The following is a 16933-nucleotide window of genomic DNA, read 5'->3' as shown; positions in this document are numbered from 1 at the left end:
GATCCTCCTTCTCCCAGCGTGCCCTGTGGCACGGGGGCCGAGCCCGGAAGTTCCGGGCCGAGTTCCTGGTTGCCAACGAGTCTCATCAAGTGCGGCTGGAAACGGGGGACATGGCGGCGTCTGGCCCGGCGCTATGCCTCTTCGACGTGGACGGGACCCTGACCGCCCCGCGACAGGTAGGCGGCACCCGGCCGGCTGGCGGCAGCGGGTGCAGAGCCTCCTGCTGCTCACATTTGGGGCCGACGGCCGCCCAGGGTGGGGGTCGAGGGGCGGCTGAGGGCCGCCTACCTCCTCGGCAAGGCTGAACTCCGTTCTGGGTGCCTTCCAGGGGTGAAACGGAAACTCGAAACACATCCCCAAGACCTCAGGGTGCTCGGAGAGATGAGACGGGCTGAAAACCCTTGAAAGCAAACAACGTGTATGGGGTTGGAAAACGCAGTTTTGGACTCTCACCGCATGCCCTGAATTTGAACCCCAACTCAGCCCTCTTACCAGCTATGTTCCCTCCTCAGTCCTGTCACCTATGAGCTGCATCTTGCATCCTAATAGGAAAAACATAGGTTTCCAGGTCAAACAGACCTAATAGAGTCTCAACTTCACTCTGTTGACAGCTGTCTGACCTAGAGCAAATCACTGAACCCCTGAGTGGTTTTTTTGTTTGTTTTTGTTTGTTTTTTATTTGTTAATTTTTAATTTACATCCAAGTTAGCATATAGTGCAACAATGATTTCAGGAGTAGATTCCTTAATGCCCTTACCTATTTAGCCCATCCCCCTGCCACAACCCCTCCAGTAACCCTCTGTTTGTTCTCCATATTGAAGAGTCTTTTATGTTTTGTCCCCCTCCATGTTCCCGAAATCCCACATCCCTCCCCTTCCCTTGTGTTTATCACTTCTGTGTCTTAAGTCCTCATATGAATGAAGTCATATGATATTTGTCTTTTCTGACTGTCAAATTTTGCTTTTCCGCTTAGCATAATACCCTCAAGTTCCATCCACGTAGTGGCAAATGACAAGATTTCATTCTTTTTGATTGACGAGTAATACTCCATTGTAGATATATGCCACATCTTCTTTATCCATTCATCCATCGATGGACATTTGGGCTCTTTCCATACTTTGGCTATTGTTGATAGTGCTGCTGTAAACATTGGGGTGCATGTGCCCCTTCGAAACTGCATCCCTTTATTTCTTGGATAAATACTTAGTAGTGCAATGGCTTGGTCGTAACATAATTCTTTTTTTCAACATTTTTTTTTTTTTTAATTTTTATTTTTGGGACAGAGAGAGACAGAGCATGAACGGGGGAGGGGCAGAGAGAGAGGGAGACACAGAATCGGAAACAGGCTCCAGGCTCCGAGCCATCAGCCCAGAGCCTGACGCGGGGCTCGAACTCACGGACCGCGAGATCGTGACCTGGCTGAAGTCGGACGCTTAACCGACTGCGCCACCCAGGCGCCCCGGTCGTAAGATAATTCTATTTTTAATTTTTTGAGGAGCCTCCATACTGTTTTCCAGAGTGGCGGCAACAGCTTGCATTCCCACCAGCAATGAAAAAGAGATCCTCTTTCTCCACATCCTCGCCAACATCTGTTGTTGCCTGAGTTGTTAATGTGAGCCATTCTGACAGGTGTCAGGTGGTATCTCATTGTGGTTTTGATTTGCATTTCCCGGATGATGAGTGACGTTCAGCATTTTTTCATGTGTCGGTTGGCCATCTAGCTGTCTTCTTTGGAGAAGTGTCTATTCATGTCTTTTGCCCATTTCTTCACTGGATTCTTTGTTTTTTGGGTGTTGACTTTGATAACTTCTTTATAGATTTTGGATACTAACCCTTTATATGATTTGTCATTTGCAAATATCTTCTCCCATTCCGTCGGTTGCCTTTTAGTTTTGCTGATTGTTTCCTTTGCTGTGCAGAAGCTTTTTATTTTGATGAGGTCCCGGTAGTTCATTTTTGTTTTTGTTTCCCTTGCCTCCGGAGACGTGTTAAGAAGTTGCTGCGGCCAAGGTCAAAGAGGTTTTTGCCTGCTTTCTCCTCGAGGAGTTTGATGGCTTCCTGTCTTACATTTAGGTCTTTCATTCAGTTTGAGTTTATTTTTGTGTCTGGTATAAGAAAGTGGTCCAGGTTCATTCTTCTGCATGTCGCTGTCCAGTTTTCCCAGCATCATTTGCTGAAGAGACTGTCTTTATTCCATCGTATATCCTTTCCTGCTTTGTCAAAGATTAGTTGACCATACGTTTGTGGGTCCTTTTCTGGGTTCTCTATCCATTGATCTGAGTGTTTGTTCTTGTGCCAGTACCATACTGTCTTGATGATGACAGCTTTGTAATACAGCCTGAAGTCCAGGATTGTGATGCCTCCTGCTTTGGTTTTCTTTTTCAAGATTGCTTTGGCTTTTTGGGGTCTTTTCTGGTTCCATACAAATTTTAGGATTATTTGTTCTAGCTCTGTGAAGAATACTGGTGTTATTTTGATAGGGATTGCATTGAATCTGTAGATTGCTTTCGGTAGTATTGACATTTCAACAATATTTATTTTTCCTCTCCAGGAGCATGGAATATTTTTTCTTGTGTGTGTGTGTCTTTTTCAATTTCTTTCATAAGCTTTCTGTAGTTTTCAGTGTATAGATTTTTCACCTCTTTGGTTAGATTTATTCCTAGGTATTTTATGGTTTTGGGTGGCAATTATAAATGAGATCAATTCCTTGATTTCTCTTTCTGTTGCTTCATTGTTGGTGTATAGGAATGCAACCAATTTCTGGGAATTGATTTTCTATCCTGCCACTTTGCTGAATTCATGAATCAGTTCTAGCAGTTTTTTGGTGGAATCTTTTGGATTTTCCATATAGAGTATCATGTCATCTGTGAAGAGTGAAAGTTTGGCTGATTTGGATGCCTTTTATGTCTTTGTGTTGTCTGATTGCTGAGGCGAAGACTTCCAATACTGTGTTGAATAACAGTGGCGAGAATGGACATCCCTGTCTTGTTCCTGACCTTAGGGGGAAAGCTCTCACTTTTTCCCCGTTGAGGATGATATTAGCATTGGGTCTTTGATATATGGCTTTTATGATCTCGAGGTATGGTCCTTCTAGCCCTGCTTTCTTGAGGGTTTTTATCAAGAAAAAATGCTGTATTTTTTCAAATGTTTTCTCTGCATCTGTTGAGAGGATCATGTGATTCTTATCCTTTGTTTTACTGATGTGATGAATCACATTGATTGTTTTATAGATATGGAACCAGCCCTGCATCCCAGGTATAAATCCTACTTGCTCGTGGTGGATACTTTTTTTAATGTATTGTTGGAATTGGTTTTGGAATCAAGGTAATGCTGGCTTCGTAGAAAGAGTTTAGAAGTTTTCCTTCCATTCCTATTTTTCGGAACAGCTTCAAGAGAGTAGGTGTTAACTCTTCCTTAAATGTTTGGTAGAAGTCCCTTGGAAAGCCATCTGGCCCTGGACTCTTGTTTTTGGGGAGATTTTTGATTACTAATTCGATTTCTTTACTGATTATGGGTCTGTTCAAATTTTCTATTTCTTCCTGTTTCAACTTTGGTAGTTTATATGTTTCTAGGAATTTGTCCATTTCTTCCAGATTGCCCATTTTATTGGTGTATAATTGCTCATAATATTTTCTTATTTATTTCTGCTGTGTTGGTTGTGATCTCTCCTCTTTCATTCTTGATTTTATTTATTTGTGTCCTTTTTCTTTTTGATCAAATTGGCTAGTGTTTTATCAATTTTGTTAATTCTTACAAAGAACCAGCTTCTGATTTCATTGATCTGTTTTTTTTGTTGTTGTTGTTGGTTTTTTTTTTTTTTTTTTTTGGTTTCAGTAGCATTAATTTCTGCTCTAATCTTTATTATTTTCTGTCTTCTGCTGGTTTTGGGTTTTATTTGCTGTTCCTTTTCCAGCTCTTTAAGGTGTAAGGTTAGGTTGTCTATCTGAGACCTTTCTTCCTTCTTTAGGGAGGCCTGGATTGCTATATACTTTCTTCTTATGACTGTCTTTGCTGTGTCCCAGATGTTTTGGGGTGTGGTGTTATCAGTTTCATTGGCTTCCATGTACTTTTTAATTTCCTCTTTGACTTCCTGGTTAGCCCATTCATTCTTTAATAGGATGTTATTCAGTCTCCAAGTGTTTGTTACCTTTCCAAGTTTTTTCTTGTGGTTGATTTCGAGTTTCATAGCGTTGTGGTCTGAAAATATGCACAGTATGATCTCCATCTTTTTGTAATTGTTGAGGGCTGATTTTGTCCCAGTATGTGATCTATTCTGGAGAACATTCCATGTGCACTGAAGAAGAGTGTATATTCTGCTGCTTTAGGATGAAATGTTCTGAATATATCTGTTAAGTCCATCTGATTCATTGTGTCCTTCAAAGCCATTGTTTCCTTGTTGATTTTCTGATTAGATGATCTTTCCATTGTTGTAAGTGGGGTGTTGAAGTCCCCTACTATTATGGTATTATTATCTATGAATTTCTTTATATTTGTGACTAATTGATTTATGTATTTGGGTCCTCTCACATTTGGAGCATAAGTGTTTACAATTGTTAGGTCTTCTTGGTGGGTAGACCCCTTAAATTATGATATAATACCTTTCTTCATCTCTTGTTACAGTCTTTATTTTAAAGTCTAGATTGTTTGATATAAGTATGGCTACTCTGGCTTTCTTTTGTCAACCAGTAGCATGATAGATGGTTCTCCATCCCCTTACTTTGAATCTGAAGGTGTCTTTAGGTCTGAAGTGTGTCTCTTGTAAACAGCATATAGATGGATCTTGTTTTCTTATCCATTCTTTTGCCCTATGTCTTTTGATTGGAGCATTGAGTCCATTGACATTTAGAGTCAGTACTGAAAGATATGAATTTATTGCTATTATGTTGCCTGTAGAGTTGGAGTTTCTGGTGGTGTTCTCTGGTCTTTTCTAGTCTTTGTTGCTTTTGGTCTTTATGTATTTTTTTAGGGTTTGTTTTGTTTTGTTTGTCTTTTCTCCCCTCACAGAGTCGCCCTTAAAATTTCTCGGAGGGCTCATTTAGTAGTCACAAACTCCTTTAATTTTTGTTTGTCTGGGAAACTGTTTATCTCTCTTTATATTTTGAATGAGAGCTTTGCTGAATAAAGAATTCTTGGCTGCATATTTTTCTGATTAAGTACATTGAATTTATCCTGCCACCCCTTTCTGGCCTGCCAAGTTTCTGTGCATAGGTCTGCTGCAAACCTGATCTGTCTTCCCTTGTAGATTAGGGACTTTTTTTTTCCCTTGCTGCTTTCGTGATTCTTCCTTGCCTGAGTATTTTGCAAATTTGACTATGATATGCCTTGTTGATGGTTGGTTTTTGTTGAAACTAATGGGGGTTCTCTGTGCTTCCTGGATTTTGATGTCTGTGTCTTTCCCCAGGTTAGGAAACTTTTCTGCTATGATTTGCTCACATAACCCTTCTACCCCTTTTTCTCTCTCTTCATCTTCTGGGACCCCTATGATTTTGATGTTGTTCCTTTTAAATGAGTCACTGATTTCTCTAATCCTTAAACCTTGCTCTTTTGCCTTAGTCTGTCGCTTTTCCGCCTCATGCATCCTTGCCGCCCTGGATCCATTCGAGATTGCAGCTACCTCAGTTACAACATTTTTTATTTCATCCTGACTAGCTTTTACGTCTTTTATCTCCACAGAAAGTGATTCTAAACTATTTTCGACTCCAGGTAGTATTCTTATGATCGTGATTCTAAATTCTGGTTCAGACATCTTGCTTGTATCTGTGTTGGTTAATTCCCTGGCTGTCGTTTCTTCCTGCTCTTTCTTCTGGGGTGAATTCCATTGTTTCCTCATTTTGAAGGGAGAAAGGGAATTAATGAGGTTAAAAAAACTAAATTAAAAAAATTAAAATTAAAAACAACACACACAAAAATCAAATAAATGATGCTAGATCCTAGGTGTGTTTTGGTCTGGGTATTGAATTGTACTTGATAGATTAGAAGAAAAAGGGGAAAGAAAAAAAAGGAAATCGTTTGAAAATTTGAAAAAAATGAATACACTGAAATGGAATAAAATGAAATGATGAAAGGAAAATAGAATTAGAAAAAAAATTACAGGGGCGCCTGGGTGGCTCAGTCGGTTGAGCGTCCGACTTCAGCTCAGGTCACGATCTCACGGTCCGTGAGTTCGAGCCCCGCGTCGGGCTCTGGGCTGATGGCTCAGAGCCTGGAGCCTGCTTCTGATTCTGTGTCTCCCTCTCTCTCTGACCCTCCCCCGTTCATGCTCTGTCTCTCTCTGTCTCAAAAATAAATAAACGTTAAAAAAAAAAAAATTAAAAAAAAAAAAAAAGAAAAAAAATTACACAGAAGTAAAAAATACAGTAGAAAAAATTAACGAAAAATATTTTTAATAAAAATTGAAAATGAAGTTTCTCTCTGCTGAGTTCTGTGGTTCAGGTTGTGCAGGGTGTTGTATTAATCCTCAAATCGGTTTTCGAGTTGTGCAGCATAGTTTAGTGTTGATCTGGCTGTGTTTCATGGATGCAAGACACAAAAAAACTTACATGCTGTTCCGCCATCTTGGCTCCTCCCATAACGCCCCCCCAACCCGAGTGGTTTTAAATGGGGGCATTCCCAGTTCCATATGGTGTTGGTGAGGCTCGAATGAAATCGAACAAATTCACTAAAGTATCTTGGCTACGATAGGCTGGGTTCAGTAATAATAAATAGTAGCCGCTAGCACCCCTCCCCTCTCCACCCCCTTCTCCAGTAGAAGTGATCAAGGAGGCCCAGATTTTTGCAGACTGCCTCCTGAGAGCCTCCTCGGACTCCCGGAAGCTTGCTTCCCACTTGCTGATTTTGCTGCTACAGGCATGGATAGGTTTCAGTTAAGGTCTGCGTTTGTGGTGAAGCTCACTCTGACCTCCTCCTTGCACAGACTGGTCACTGAAGTGACCTCACTATCTTCACATTGTATCCCTACCTTCTTGATTTGGGCTGAGTGGTGGCAATGGTGTGCTCCACATTTCCACATTAAATGCATGTGGTTTTAGATCAGTTTGCCTTTCTGGCCCGCAGGTTCAGTGGATCTAGTGGTGATACTCAACTGCCTTGTTCTTCAAAGGCTCCTTTTGACACAGATTCAGCAACCAGCCTGCACTTGTGGACAGCTACAAGTTCTTGCTGGTCCAGAGCCAGAGTCAGCATTTCATTGTTCCTAAAGGGTCAGATAGCAAGAATTTTTGTCTTTGACAGCCATGTGGTCTGTAGTAACTAATCAATTCTAATGCAAAAGCAGCCATAGACGACAGGTAGACCAGCTTCATTCGGTTCCAATAAAACTTTACTGATTTGTTATGAAAACAAACAGCTGCTCCATTTGGCCCATTGGCTGTAATGGTCTATGGTTCACATTCCAAACCTTTTTAGAACCTTCTCCCTCTCAAGCCGTCTCCCTCTTTTACCCAAGTAGATTTTTTTTTTCTTTTTTTTGAGAAAGAGCATGAGCCAGGGAGAGGGGCAGAGGGAAAGAGAACGAATCTTAAGCAGGCTCCCTGCTCAGTGTGGAACCTGATGGGGGCTTGATCCCACGACTCTGGGATCCTGATATGAGCTGAAATCAAGTCAGACACCCAACTGACTGAGTCACCCAGGCACCCTCCAAATAGGATAATTTTTGTTACCATTTTAAATAAAGGAAACTGAGATTCAGTGAAACCATGATCTCGATTTGTCACAGCAAATCTGGTACAAGTTTCTGGTCTACTGGGCATTGTTCTTTGCTAAGTTTCCCATTTTCTGCCATTGCTGTAAGACGGATGCTGTTCTGGCTCCTGGTTCTGCCATTCCAGAAGGTGCTTCTGACTCCCAGAAGGAATCAGGATAGATAAGCGTGCAGTATGAAATAGCAAAGAAACCCACAACGTATTCCCTTAAAATACCTGAAATATGATATTCTTGGCAGCAAACAATTTTAACACTGAAAAAAAAAGTCTTAATTTAAAAGAAAATTGTTTCTGTGTGCTGGGTGCTCCAGGTAAAAACAAATATACTTTACCAACAGATCTATTCATTATACAACCTTTCCCTTCCTCAATACACATATTCTCCAACACTGATAAGCACATTACAATCCGGAAGCAGAATAGGTTATCTTGCAGCTGCTAAAGGACGGTATGATGCAAACAGGTAAAATCTAGTTTGAATGGAGTCCAGAGCCTTGCACATATCACTGTTTAAGTAGAATCTTCTTGGGCTGAATACTTTCCTAAGGACTGCCACGCCATCTAAAAACAGTTGAGGGGCACCTGGGTGGCTCAGTCGGTAAGCATCTAACTCTCGGTTTCAGCTCAGGTCATGATCTCACGGTGTCATGAGTTCGAGCCCTGCATCGGGCTCTGTACTGACAGTGCAGAGCCTGCTTGGGGTTCTCTCTCCTCTCCCTCTCTCTCTGCCCCTCCCCCACTCACACTGTCTCTCTCTAAATAAATAATTTTTTTTTATTTGAAAAAAGAACTAAACATAAAAACAAAAACAGTTGAGACTCAGAATAAAAGTCTGTGAAAAGAAGGGAGGCACAAGCCTGAATGGGAAACAGTTGTTTACCAGCTGTGTGTTAGAAAACATTCAGGCACCAGAACCACTGAAAAACTAGTATACAGCCATATCCCCACCACTTAAATTCAACACTGATTGACATTAACTGTCTTTCTACTTGTTTATTCCGCGCTGTACCACTCCTTAAGCCATAGTCATCATGGTGCTTCACCACTAAATTTTTCATCCTGCATCTCTTGAGGACATCTGTGGTGACCACAGGGGCCATCGTCACACCTGGGAAAATTATCACCAGTTCCCTCATCTTATGTAATGCCCCAGTCCAGCAGTTGGCAGATGTTTTTCTGCACAAGGCCAGATGGTAAATAACTCGTTGAGACTGTGCAGGCGATGTGGTCTCTGTCACAACTAATCGACTGTGTTGTGGTGGCCACAGGCACTACACAAACGAATGGATATCGCTGTGTTGCTGTCGTACCTTGCAGAACTAGGCAGCGGGTCGGTGCTGGCCGCTGCGCCCTATTTTGCTGAGTCTTCTTTGCTGCCGTCGGTTTTCCTTTCTTGTCCCCAAAAAAAGTCTCTCATAGTTGGTTTTTTCAGAAGGTGAATTTTTTTTTATTAATTTTTATTTATTTTTCTTTTTTAATTTTTCTTTTTTAATTTACATCCAAGTTAGTTACCATGTAGTGCAACAATGATTTCGGGAGTAGATCCCTTCATGCCCCTTAGCCATTTAGCCCCTCCCCCCCTCCCACAGCCCCTCCAGCAACCCTCTCTTTGTTCTCCATTTTTAAGAGTCTCTTCTGTTTTGTCCCCCTCCCTGTTTTTATATTATTTTTGCTTCCCTTCCCTTATATTCATCTGTTTTGTATCTTAAAGTCCTCGTATGAGTGAAGTCATATGATATTTGTCTTTCTCTGACTAATTTCACTTAGCATAATAGCCTCCAGTTCCATCCACGTAGTTGCAAATGGCAAGATACCATTCTTTTTGATTGCCAAGTAATACTCCATCGTATAAATATACCACATCTTTTTTATCCATTCATCCATCGATGGACGTTTGGGCTCTTTCCATACTTTGGCTATTGTTGATAGTGCTGCTGTAAACATTGGGGTGCGTGTGTCCCTTCAAAACAGCACACCTGTATCCCTTGAATAAATACCTAGTAGTCAGAAGGTGAATTTTTAACAGTCTTTGACCTTAATCTCAAGCTTTTGAATCTTTCTCTGTTTATTTTGTCCAGGGTGATTTATAAAGAATTCCTTGTAATTGTCAACACAAGAGTTATTTGGGAACATCACAACAACTTTGGTGTGTGATTATTTTGCTCTAAAGATGTCTCCTACAATGGGTAATTGAGATGCCTGTTGTGGTCACAAGCAGCTGGGTCTTATTTCCTGTCAAAAAAATATTTGCTGCCACTTGGAAGTGAAAGGGTGTCTTCTACAACCCATTCACATTGCAGACACATGTCTGATGGCCACAGTGCCTTGGAGCTCATCACTGTGCACAGGGGTTAAGATCACATAAATTGCAGCTTCGGGCTTCTGTTTGAAGATGGAAGTATTGCATTTTTTAAAAATTTATTTTAACATTTATTTATTTTTGAGAGACAGAGACAGAGCATGAGCTGGGGAGGGGCAGAGAGAAAGGGAGGCACAGAACCTGAAGCAGATTCCAGGCTCCGAGCTGTCAGCACAAAGCCCAACACGGGGCTCGAACCCACGAACCGCGAGATCACGATCTGAACCGAAGTCGGACACTTAACCGACTGAACCACTGAGGCGCCCAGAAGTATTGCATTTTTAGTATTTTGCAATCCAGGGAGTCTTCCCCCACTTCTGCCATTCTGACCTCAGGTGAGAGTAAGCCAGTTGGCCCGGGGGGGGGGGGGGGGGTGTCTAGGACCCATTTTCACAGTCACTGACTCACAAAGGCCACCAGTGCAGTTCTACATTGTGTGTGCCACATCAAGATTCCCCTGAAGATACAGAAAAGACTCTGTTACAAGCCCTCTGTGCAATTTGGTTAGTCCTATGTGTGGATTACTCTAAACCAGTTTGTTTTGTTTTTAAGAAAAAGAGAAGATGGAATTCCAGATGTTTATGTACTGAATTTAAGTCATTTTTATTTTTGTTTTTAATTTCTGGTAACTTCATTTCTAAAGATAGAACTGTCAGGGGCGCCTCACTGGCTCACTCCTGTGAGGGGCGCCTGGCAACTCTTAATCTCGGGGTCATGAGTTCTAGCCCCATGTTGGGGGCAGAGTTTATTTTAAAAAAATAAAAATAAAAATACCCATGTGAATGTACAATTCAGATTGACAAAAAATAACAAAATAACTTTTTTATTTTATTTTTTTGCATTTATTTATTTTTGATAGAGACAGAACACAAGTAGGGGAGGGGCAGAGAGAGGAGACACAGAATCCAAAGCGGGCTCCAGACTCTGAGCTGTCAGCACAGAGCCTGATGCGGGGCTCGAACTCACAAAGTACGAGATCATGACCTGAGCCAAAGTTAGAAGCTTAACCAATTGAGCCATCCAGGAGCCCCTAACAACATAACTTTTAAAACTTAATTGTTATTTGTCTTAACAGAGATGTCTTTTCGTGTGACTTTCTAATTTCTTTTGAATTAGTGCACAGTTTGGATTTTAACCAGCATAAAATTATACTGTTGTGACCACTGTTTATAGATAGGAGCTTTTCTTTTAGGAGAGACTAAAAAAATCTAGTGATTTTACTCTCATGGCTTTTGTTTTTGCTTTGGTTTTATGTAGTTATAACAAATCAATTCTCAACGTCCTCTTTAATTGTGTTGTGTTATTTTCGTTAAAATCAGCCACCTACATTCGTAAGTAGAGCACAGGGTAACATTTGTAGGAAGTGCGCTAGTCCGTGTCCATTGGTTTGGAAAAATCACCACTTAAGGCTGAAAAAGCGAGTCATTGCACAGGACTTAGAATGAGTCTACTCGTGTTTCCAAAAACAAGACCTATTTATTTTTCTGCATACAAACAAGCCTAGAAATGCAGAGAGGACTAGCCAGAACAGCACACACCGGCTGTTTATGTATTACTTGTGTGTTTTAGGTAGAAATAAGTAAACGTTAACAGGTTTTTTCTGGTGAAAAGCTGATGTACTTGGACTCGTCTACAGACCTAGAGCCTGAATTGGTTTGTATGAACGTAAGGATTGTGTCCCTCCAGGTTTCGTCTCCTGATCACTTTACCGCTCACGACTTTTTATTTTCCTTCTTGAAACGTAGAAAATCACCAAGGAAATGGACGGCTTTCTCCAAAACCTGAGACGGAAGATGAAGATTGGAGTGGTGGGCGGGTCCGACTTTGAGAAAGTGCAGGAGCAGCTGGGAAGTGACGGTAATGTCGACATTGCTGATTGCATTCGGTAGAAGATTAACTTCTTAGGAGGCAGGGCCTGTCGCTGTTAAGTGTCACCGGCCCGAGGCCTCCTCCCCACATGATTCCTTGTTGGGGGGGTCATTCTCTCTGCTTTCTCTTTCCTGTTTTTAATCCCATGAGTAAATTTCTGGAGTCGGTGGTGGACCTCTTGGTACTCAGACGCGTGGGGCGTTTCCCCAGAACTTCCAGTGTCTGTGTCATTGCCCAGAATGCTTATGTTGTCCGCGTCCACTCTCCCAGCTCTGCTCAGACCCTGTCTCCTGACTGTCCTTCTCACCCGGGTGTTGAGGTGCCCTCTGGGTGTGGGGGCCGTCTGTTGCCCTAACACGGTGTTTCCCAGAGTTCCCTATTCATGAGTCACCCAGGCTGCTCCCCTTCTTTTGAACCAGACTCTCTAGCACAGGACCCCAGGAAGCCGGGCATACTTATTGGCCCCTTCACTGGAGACTATGAGGTCCGTGGGGCCTGGGAATCGTATTTCAGCTGCTCCCCCGGATGGCCTCATGCACAGCCCCCCTAGCGCCACACTCCATGCTTGTTGGAAACTGGCTGCTTGTCTGTTTTTCTTGAAGACTAGGACTATGGATTATTCATCTTGCAGCCCGTGTCTCTAGGGTGCCTGGACTGTAAGAAATAGAGGATGGAGAGCTAGATGAATCGATCATCTTTTGGACACTGTTGACATTTGGGCCAGGTCCTTCTCTCTTGTCAAGGGCTGTCCTGTGCATTGTAGGGTGTTCAGCAGCATCTGGGCCTCCACCCGCTTAATGCCAGTAGCCCCTCCACCCCCAGTGTGACAACCAGAAATGTCTCCAGACATTGCCAAAGGTCATCGAGGGGGCAAAATCACCCCCGGTTGAGAACGAGCATTTTGGCTGTAATATCTTACAGTCAGCATCTGTGTAAGCTATATTTACAGGCTCAGTCACTGTAAGTATAATCTGTGCGTTCTCTTTAAAACCCTGTTCTGCTTATACTTAATTTTTCCTGTAGATGCCTTACTTAGAAAGCCTGTAAACAATTTAACAGGGGCACAATAAGCCCCAGAAATCCTGTTACCTGGCCCTGATGGCCCTTTCTGCCTCTGGCCAGATTTTAAACCACAGGCTCGAAGAGGTTTTGTGTCAGGGTTGGGCCCTGTCTGTATATTTCAAAGACTGTAAGTCAAAGCAACAGAATCAAAACATCCACAAGCTGGAGAAAGTTGACGGTCCAGCCGTATCAGAATCACTGGGGAACTTGGTAAAATACAGATGTGAGGGTCCCACCCAACTCATGGTACGCAGGAATCCGCACTTTAACAAGCACCTGAAGTTTGAGAGCCCATTTAGATTTGCATGAGTGGTCTCCAAATCTGACTGCTTGTAAGAATCACCCAAAGACCTTTTTTTAAAAAACAATCTGATTTTAGCCTCGCCCCTGCATATTCGTGATCAGAAAGCCCGAGAACGGGGGCACCTGGGTGGCTCAGTCAGTTGAGTGCCCAACTCTTGATTTCGGCTCAGCTCATCCTCTCACGGGATCTTCATAGGATCAAGCTCCGCTGTCAGCATAGAGCCTGCTTGGGACTGATTCTCTTTCTCCCTCTCTCTCTGCCTAGCGCGTGCATGTACTCTCTCTCTCTTTCTTTCTCTCTCTTTCTCAAATAAACTGTCAATAAATAAATGTGAGCAGATCCTGGGAATCTGCGCATTTCCATTGCCACCCCAGTGATGCAGATCCACAGTGAGGCTTGAGGGCTGTCACGGACGCCCATCTTCCCGTGTACATAAGAGGGGGCTGAAGGCAGAGATGTGAGAGGGCCCACCACGTGTGCAGTCTCTAGCCTGGCCACTGTCTTTTGCGTTTGTAATTGAGAGTCTTCTAAAAAAAAAAAAACTTGAGGAGCTCTTTCCCCACTCGCCCAATCTGTGACGACGAGGTATTCTTTTACAGTCCTTACTAGAGTTCAGCAATCTTATTGGTGATGCGTGTTAATCAAGAAATAGAGGAGTGCCTGGCTGGCTCAGTCAGTTAAGCGTGCGACTCGATCTCAGCTCAGGTCTTGATCTCAGGGTTGTGAGTTCAAGTCCCATGTTGGGCTCCACGCTGGCCATGAACCCTACTTTAAGTTAAAAAAAAAAAAAAAAAGTGGGAGTGGCTCAGTCAGTTGAGCATCCGACTCTTAGCTTCAGCTCAGGTCATGATCTCACTGTTGGTGAGTTTGAGCCCATCTTCGGGCTCTGTACTGACAGCATGGAGCCTGCTTGGGATTCTCTCTCTGCCCCTCCCCTGTGCATTCGAGTGCTCTCTCTCAATAAATAAACATTAAAAAAAAAAAAAAGGGAAATAGAAACACAGCCTTCAGTTCATCACGTGCTGTTTTCTTTTGTTTCGGTTGCAGTGGTTGAAAAATATGATTATGTGTTTCCAGAAAATGGCCTGGTAGCATACAAAGATGGGAAACTCTTGTGTAAACAGGTACGTTCTTGAATATGCAAACAACTACATGCTACTGTTAAAATGTTTTCTAAAAGGATATTTGATGTTGAGTGCTTCTGGGGAGATGTACCTGGGAGGTGAGGCACAGGGAAGGAATGAATCTCCACCCCGTGTTTTTTGTATCTTGCATGTTGAACCATGCGACTCGCATATTCCAAACGGTTAACTGAATTTTCGTAATTGTTTTTTTAAGGATAGCTAATCGAATATTTTCATTAGTGATAGCACAGAGTAAGGCAGGCTCCCTTGCTACAAGCATTTTTGGAGGCACCGTGTAGCTCTTTGTAATAAGATCGTCTGTTCAGACATAAGAGAAGGCCAGAGTGGAACAACAGTGTTCTCTGTCAGCGTCTGTAGATATTTTAATTGGATAAAAGCAGCAGTAGTGTACTCTTTGGGCCTTCCATGAAGCATTTGAAAGGTAATGAGTACAAAAATCTTGAGTAATGAGACAGAACATGCTTTAATTAAAGCCCCTCAGGGTTTGCTTATACGGGAAAGAAGGAAAAAGGCAGCGTGGGTGTGTCACCCCGGCCGCCACACCAGCCTCGTGACCCTCAAGCGGTAGTGGCTGAAGACCCGGGTTTGCGAGAAAGTAATTTTGAAAATGGCCTGTCTCTGAATCAAGTAACCCGTCTTTCCTTTGTCTAGAACATTCAGGGTCACCTGGGGGAGGCCCTGATCCAAGATTTAATCAACTACTGCCTGAGCTACATTGCGAAAATTAAGCTCCCGCGAAAGAGGTGGGTTTGCTCTCAGCAGACAGGCTGAGCTAGAGGCTGAACTAGTGTCCTTTGGGGGCATGGTGCCGAGTCAGTCCCCGGCCCTGTGCTTAGGAGGGAACTGCTGGAGACCTTCCAGCGGAAGTGAGGACAGAAACGATGGCATCTGCACCTGGTGAAAATCTGACACCAGGTGCTTTCCGAAGCTGCGGGGAAGGCCTGTGAAACAGCTCCCAGACGCGCGAGTCACCTGGGGGCCCAGCCAGACCCCGCACGTGGCCGTGTTTGCTGGGTCCACGGTGTGAAATAAAATCTGAATCAGTTGCTGTCATTTGGACACCCGAGCTCACATGCTAAAGTGCCTGCACTTCCGGCTCCTGTGGTGTCTGGGGCCCGCTGCTGCGCAGCGGGAGCCGGCTCAGCCACACTCCCCCCACCCGCACCCTCAGTCTTTCCCACACCCCTTCCCTCCTTGTTCTGACCTCAGCAAGCATCTGATTTGGGGACTTACCTCTCACCCTGGATACTGTGCTCACCTCCATTCCCATTTTTAAATAATACCAACAGTAATGTTACATGCCCGCAGTTAAAACACTGGCAGAAAATGAACCCATAGGCTAACAGTGGCTGTTGCTTGGTGATGTTATGGGTGTTTTCTTAGAAATACGTTCATTTTCTTTTCAGTTTTCTGCCCTTAATACATAACACCTTGATGATGAGGGGGAGAAACGTTTTTTAAACGGCAGCTGAATTTCAGGGCATGTGCTTTGGGAACTGCTCAAAACCACCAGAATCCATGAAGCCAGTGCCCCTGCCCAGCACCTCCACTCGGGGCAAGGGCCTTCCCTTTTCACATCTCCCAGAAGGGGCTACGGACGAGACAGGCTGGGCCCAGGGTAGTCCTGGCCACAGCTGGGTAATGGCACGTGGGACTTCGTTTTCCTGTTCTGTATGCTTTTATGTATCATGGCAATTCTCCATAGTAGAAAGTGGAAATATAACGTATCCCAGGTCAACTCAGGCTTTCCTTTGGGTTAAGCATTAAGAGAGGCTTAAAAAAGAGGAAAGGATAAGGCATAATCCTGTCCTCAGAGGGGTTGTCGTCCCAGTGAGGGAGACCCACGTGCACAGCTGTCATTCCACTGACGCAGGAGGTGCCCCCTCGATTGGGGAGCAGGCCTGAGACCACGTTGATCAGCATTTGCCCACCCCTCCCATCAGCGCTGCTGTATGCCCCATGTGGGTCACATGGGTGCAGTAAGACTGTACAGGAGTCCAGATCTTCGGGGAGGAATCGAACACCAGAAAATGTGCCGTAATCCTGGCTTTTGAGAACAGAAGCCTTTCTCAAATGCATCAGCCTCCCTTCCGTGGGAATGAGAGGGATACTGTGTCCTTGAGTTGGGGAAAACTCATTGAGCTCTTTGACGTTTAGGACCCACAGCTCTAGGGTCACCCCTGGGAACGATTACCAGGGTACACGTAGCAGATACAGGCACAAGGCTGGTCTGTACCAGCTCCAGGATGTATGGCGGGGGAGGGGCGGGGGGGCTGCTGGAGGAAGCATCTTAGATGCACGTGTGTGGTTATGTCATTTGCCTCCTGTGCAGTTTGAGCACAGCCAGGGAAGGGATGCAGTGATGAGATTTTGCCACATTGACTTTATGTGATGAGTATTCATTGCTTCCCAGCTTGCAAAACCTGGCCATCTGATTTTCTCGGGACCCCTTAGAGGTACCCACAAGGACTGCCTCAGCCCCTTTGTGAGGCTC

The 16933-nt window shown here is 43.8% G+C and overlaps 1 protein-coding gene across 1 annotated transcript in view; it reads left to right on the top strand.

Annotated features, from left to right (window-relative positions):
- The first annotated feature begins 46 nt into the window (after positions 1-46).
- The window catches only part of PMM2 (phosphomannomutase 2), a 30753-nt gene continuing 13866 nt past the window's right edge, over positions 47-16933 (top strand). The window contains exons 1-4 of the mRNA XM_042921229.1: positions 47-176; positions 11805-11916; positions 14342-14418; positions 15091-15182. Of these exons, the coding sequence (XP_042777163.1) occupies positions 111-176; positions 11805-11916; positions 14342-14418; positions 15091-15182 (347 nt within the window). The 5' untranslated portion in view covers positions 47-110. The remainder of the gene's footprint in view (positions 177-11804; positions 11917-14341; positions 14419-15090; positions 15183-16933) is intronic.

The sequence above is a fragment of the Panthera leo genome, chromosome E3 (genome assembly GCF_018350215.1).
Source record: "Panthera leo isolate Ple1 chromosome E3, P.leo_Ple1_pat1.1, whole genome shotgun sequence".
Taxonomy (NCBI): Eukaryota; Metazoa; Chordata; class Mammalia; order Carnivora; family Felidae; genus Panthera; species Panthera leo.
Note: the sequence above shows the minus strand (reverse complement) of the source record. Positions and strands in the feature narration are given on the sequence as shown.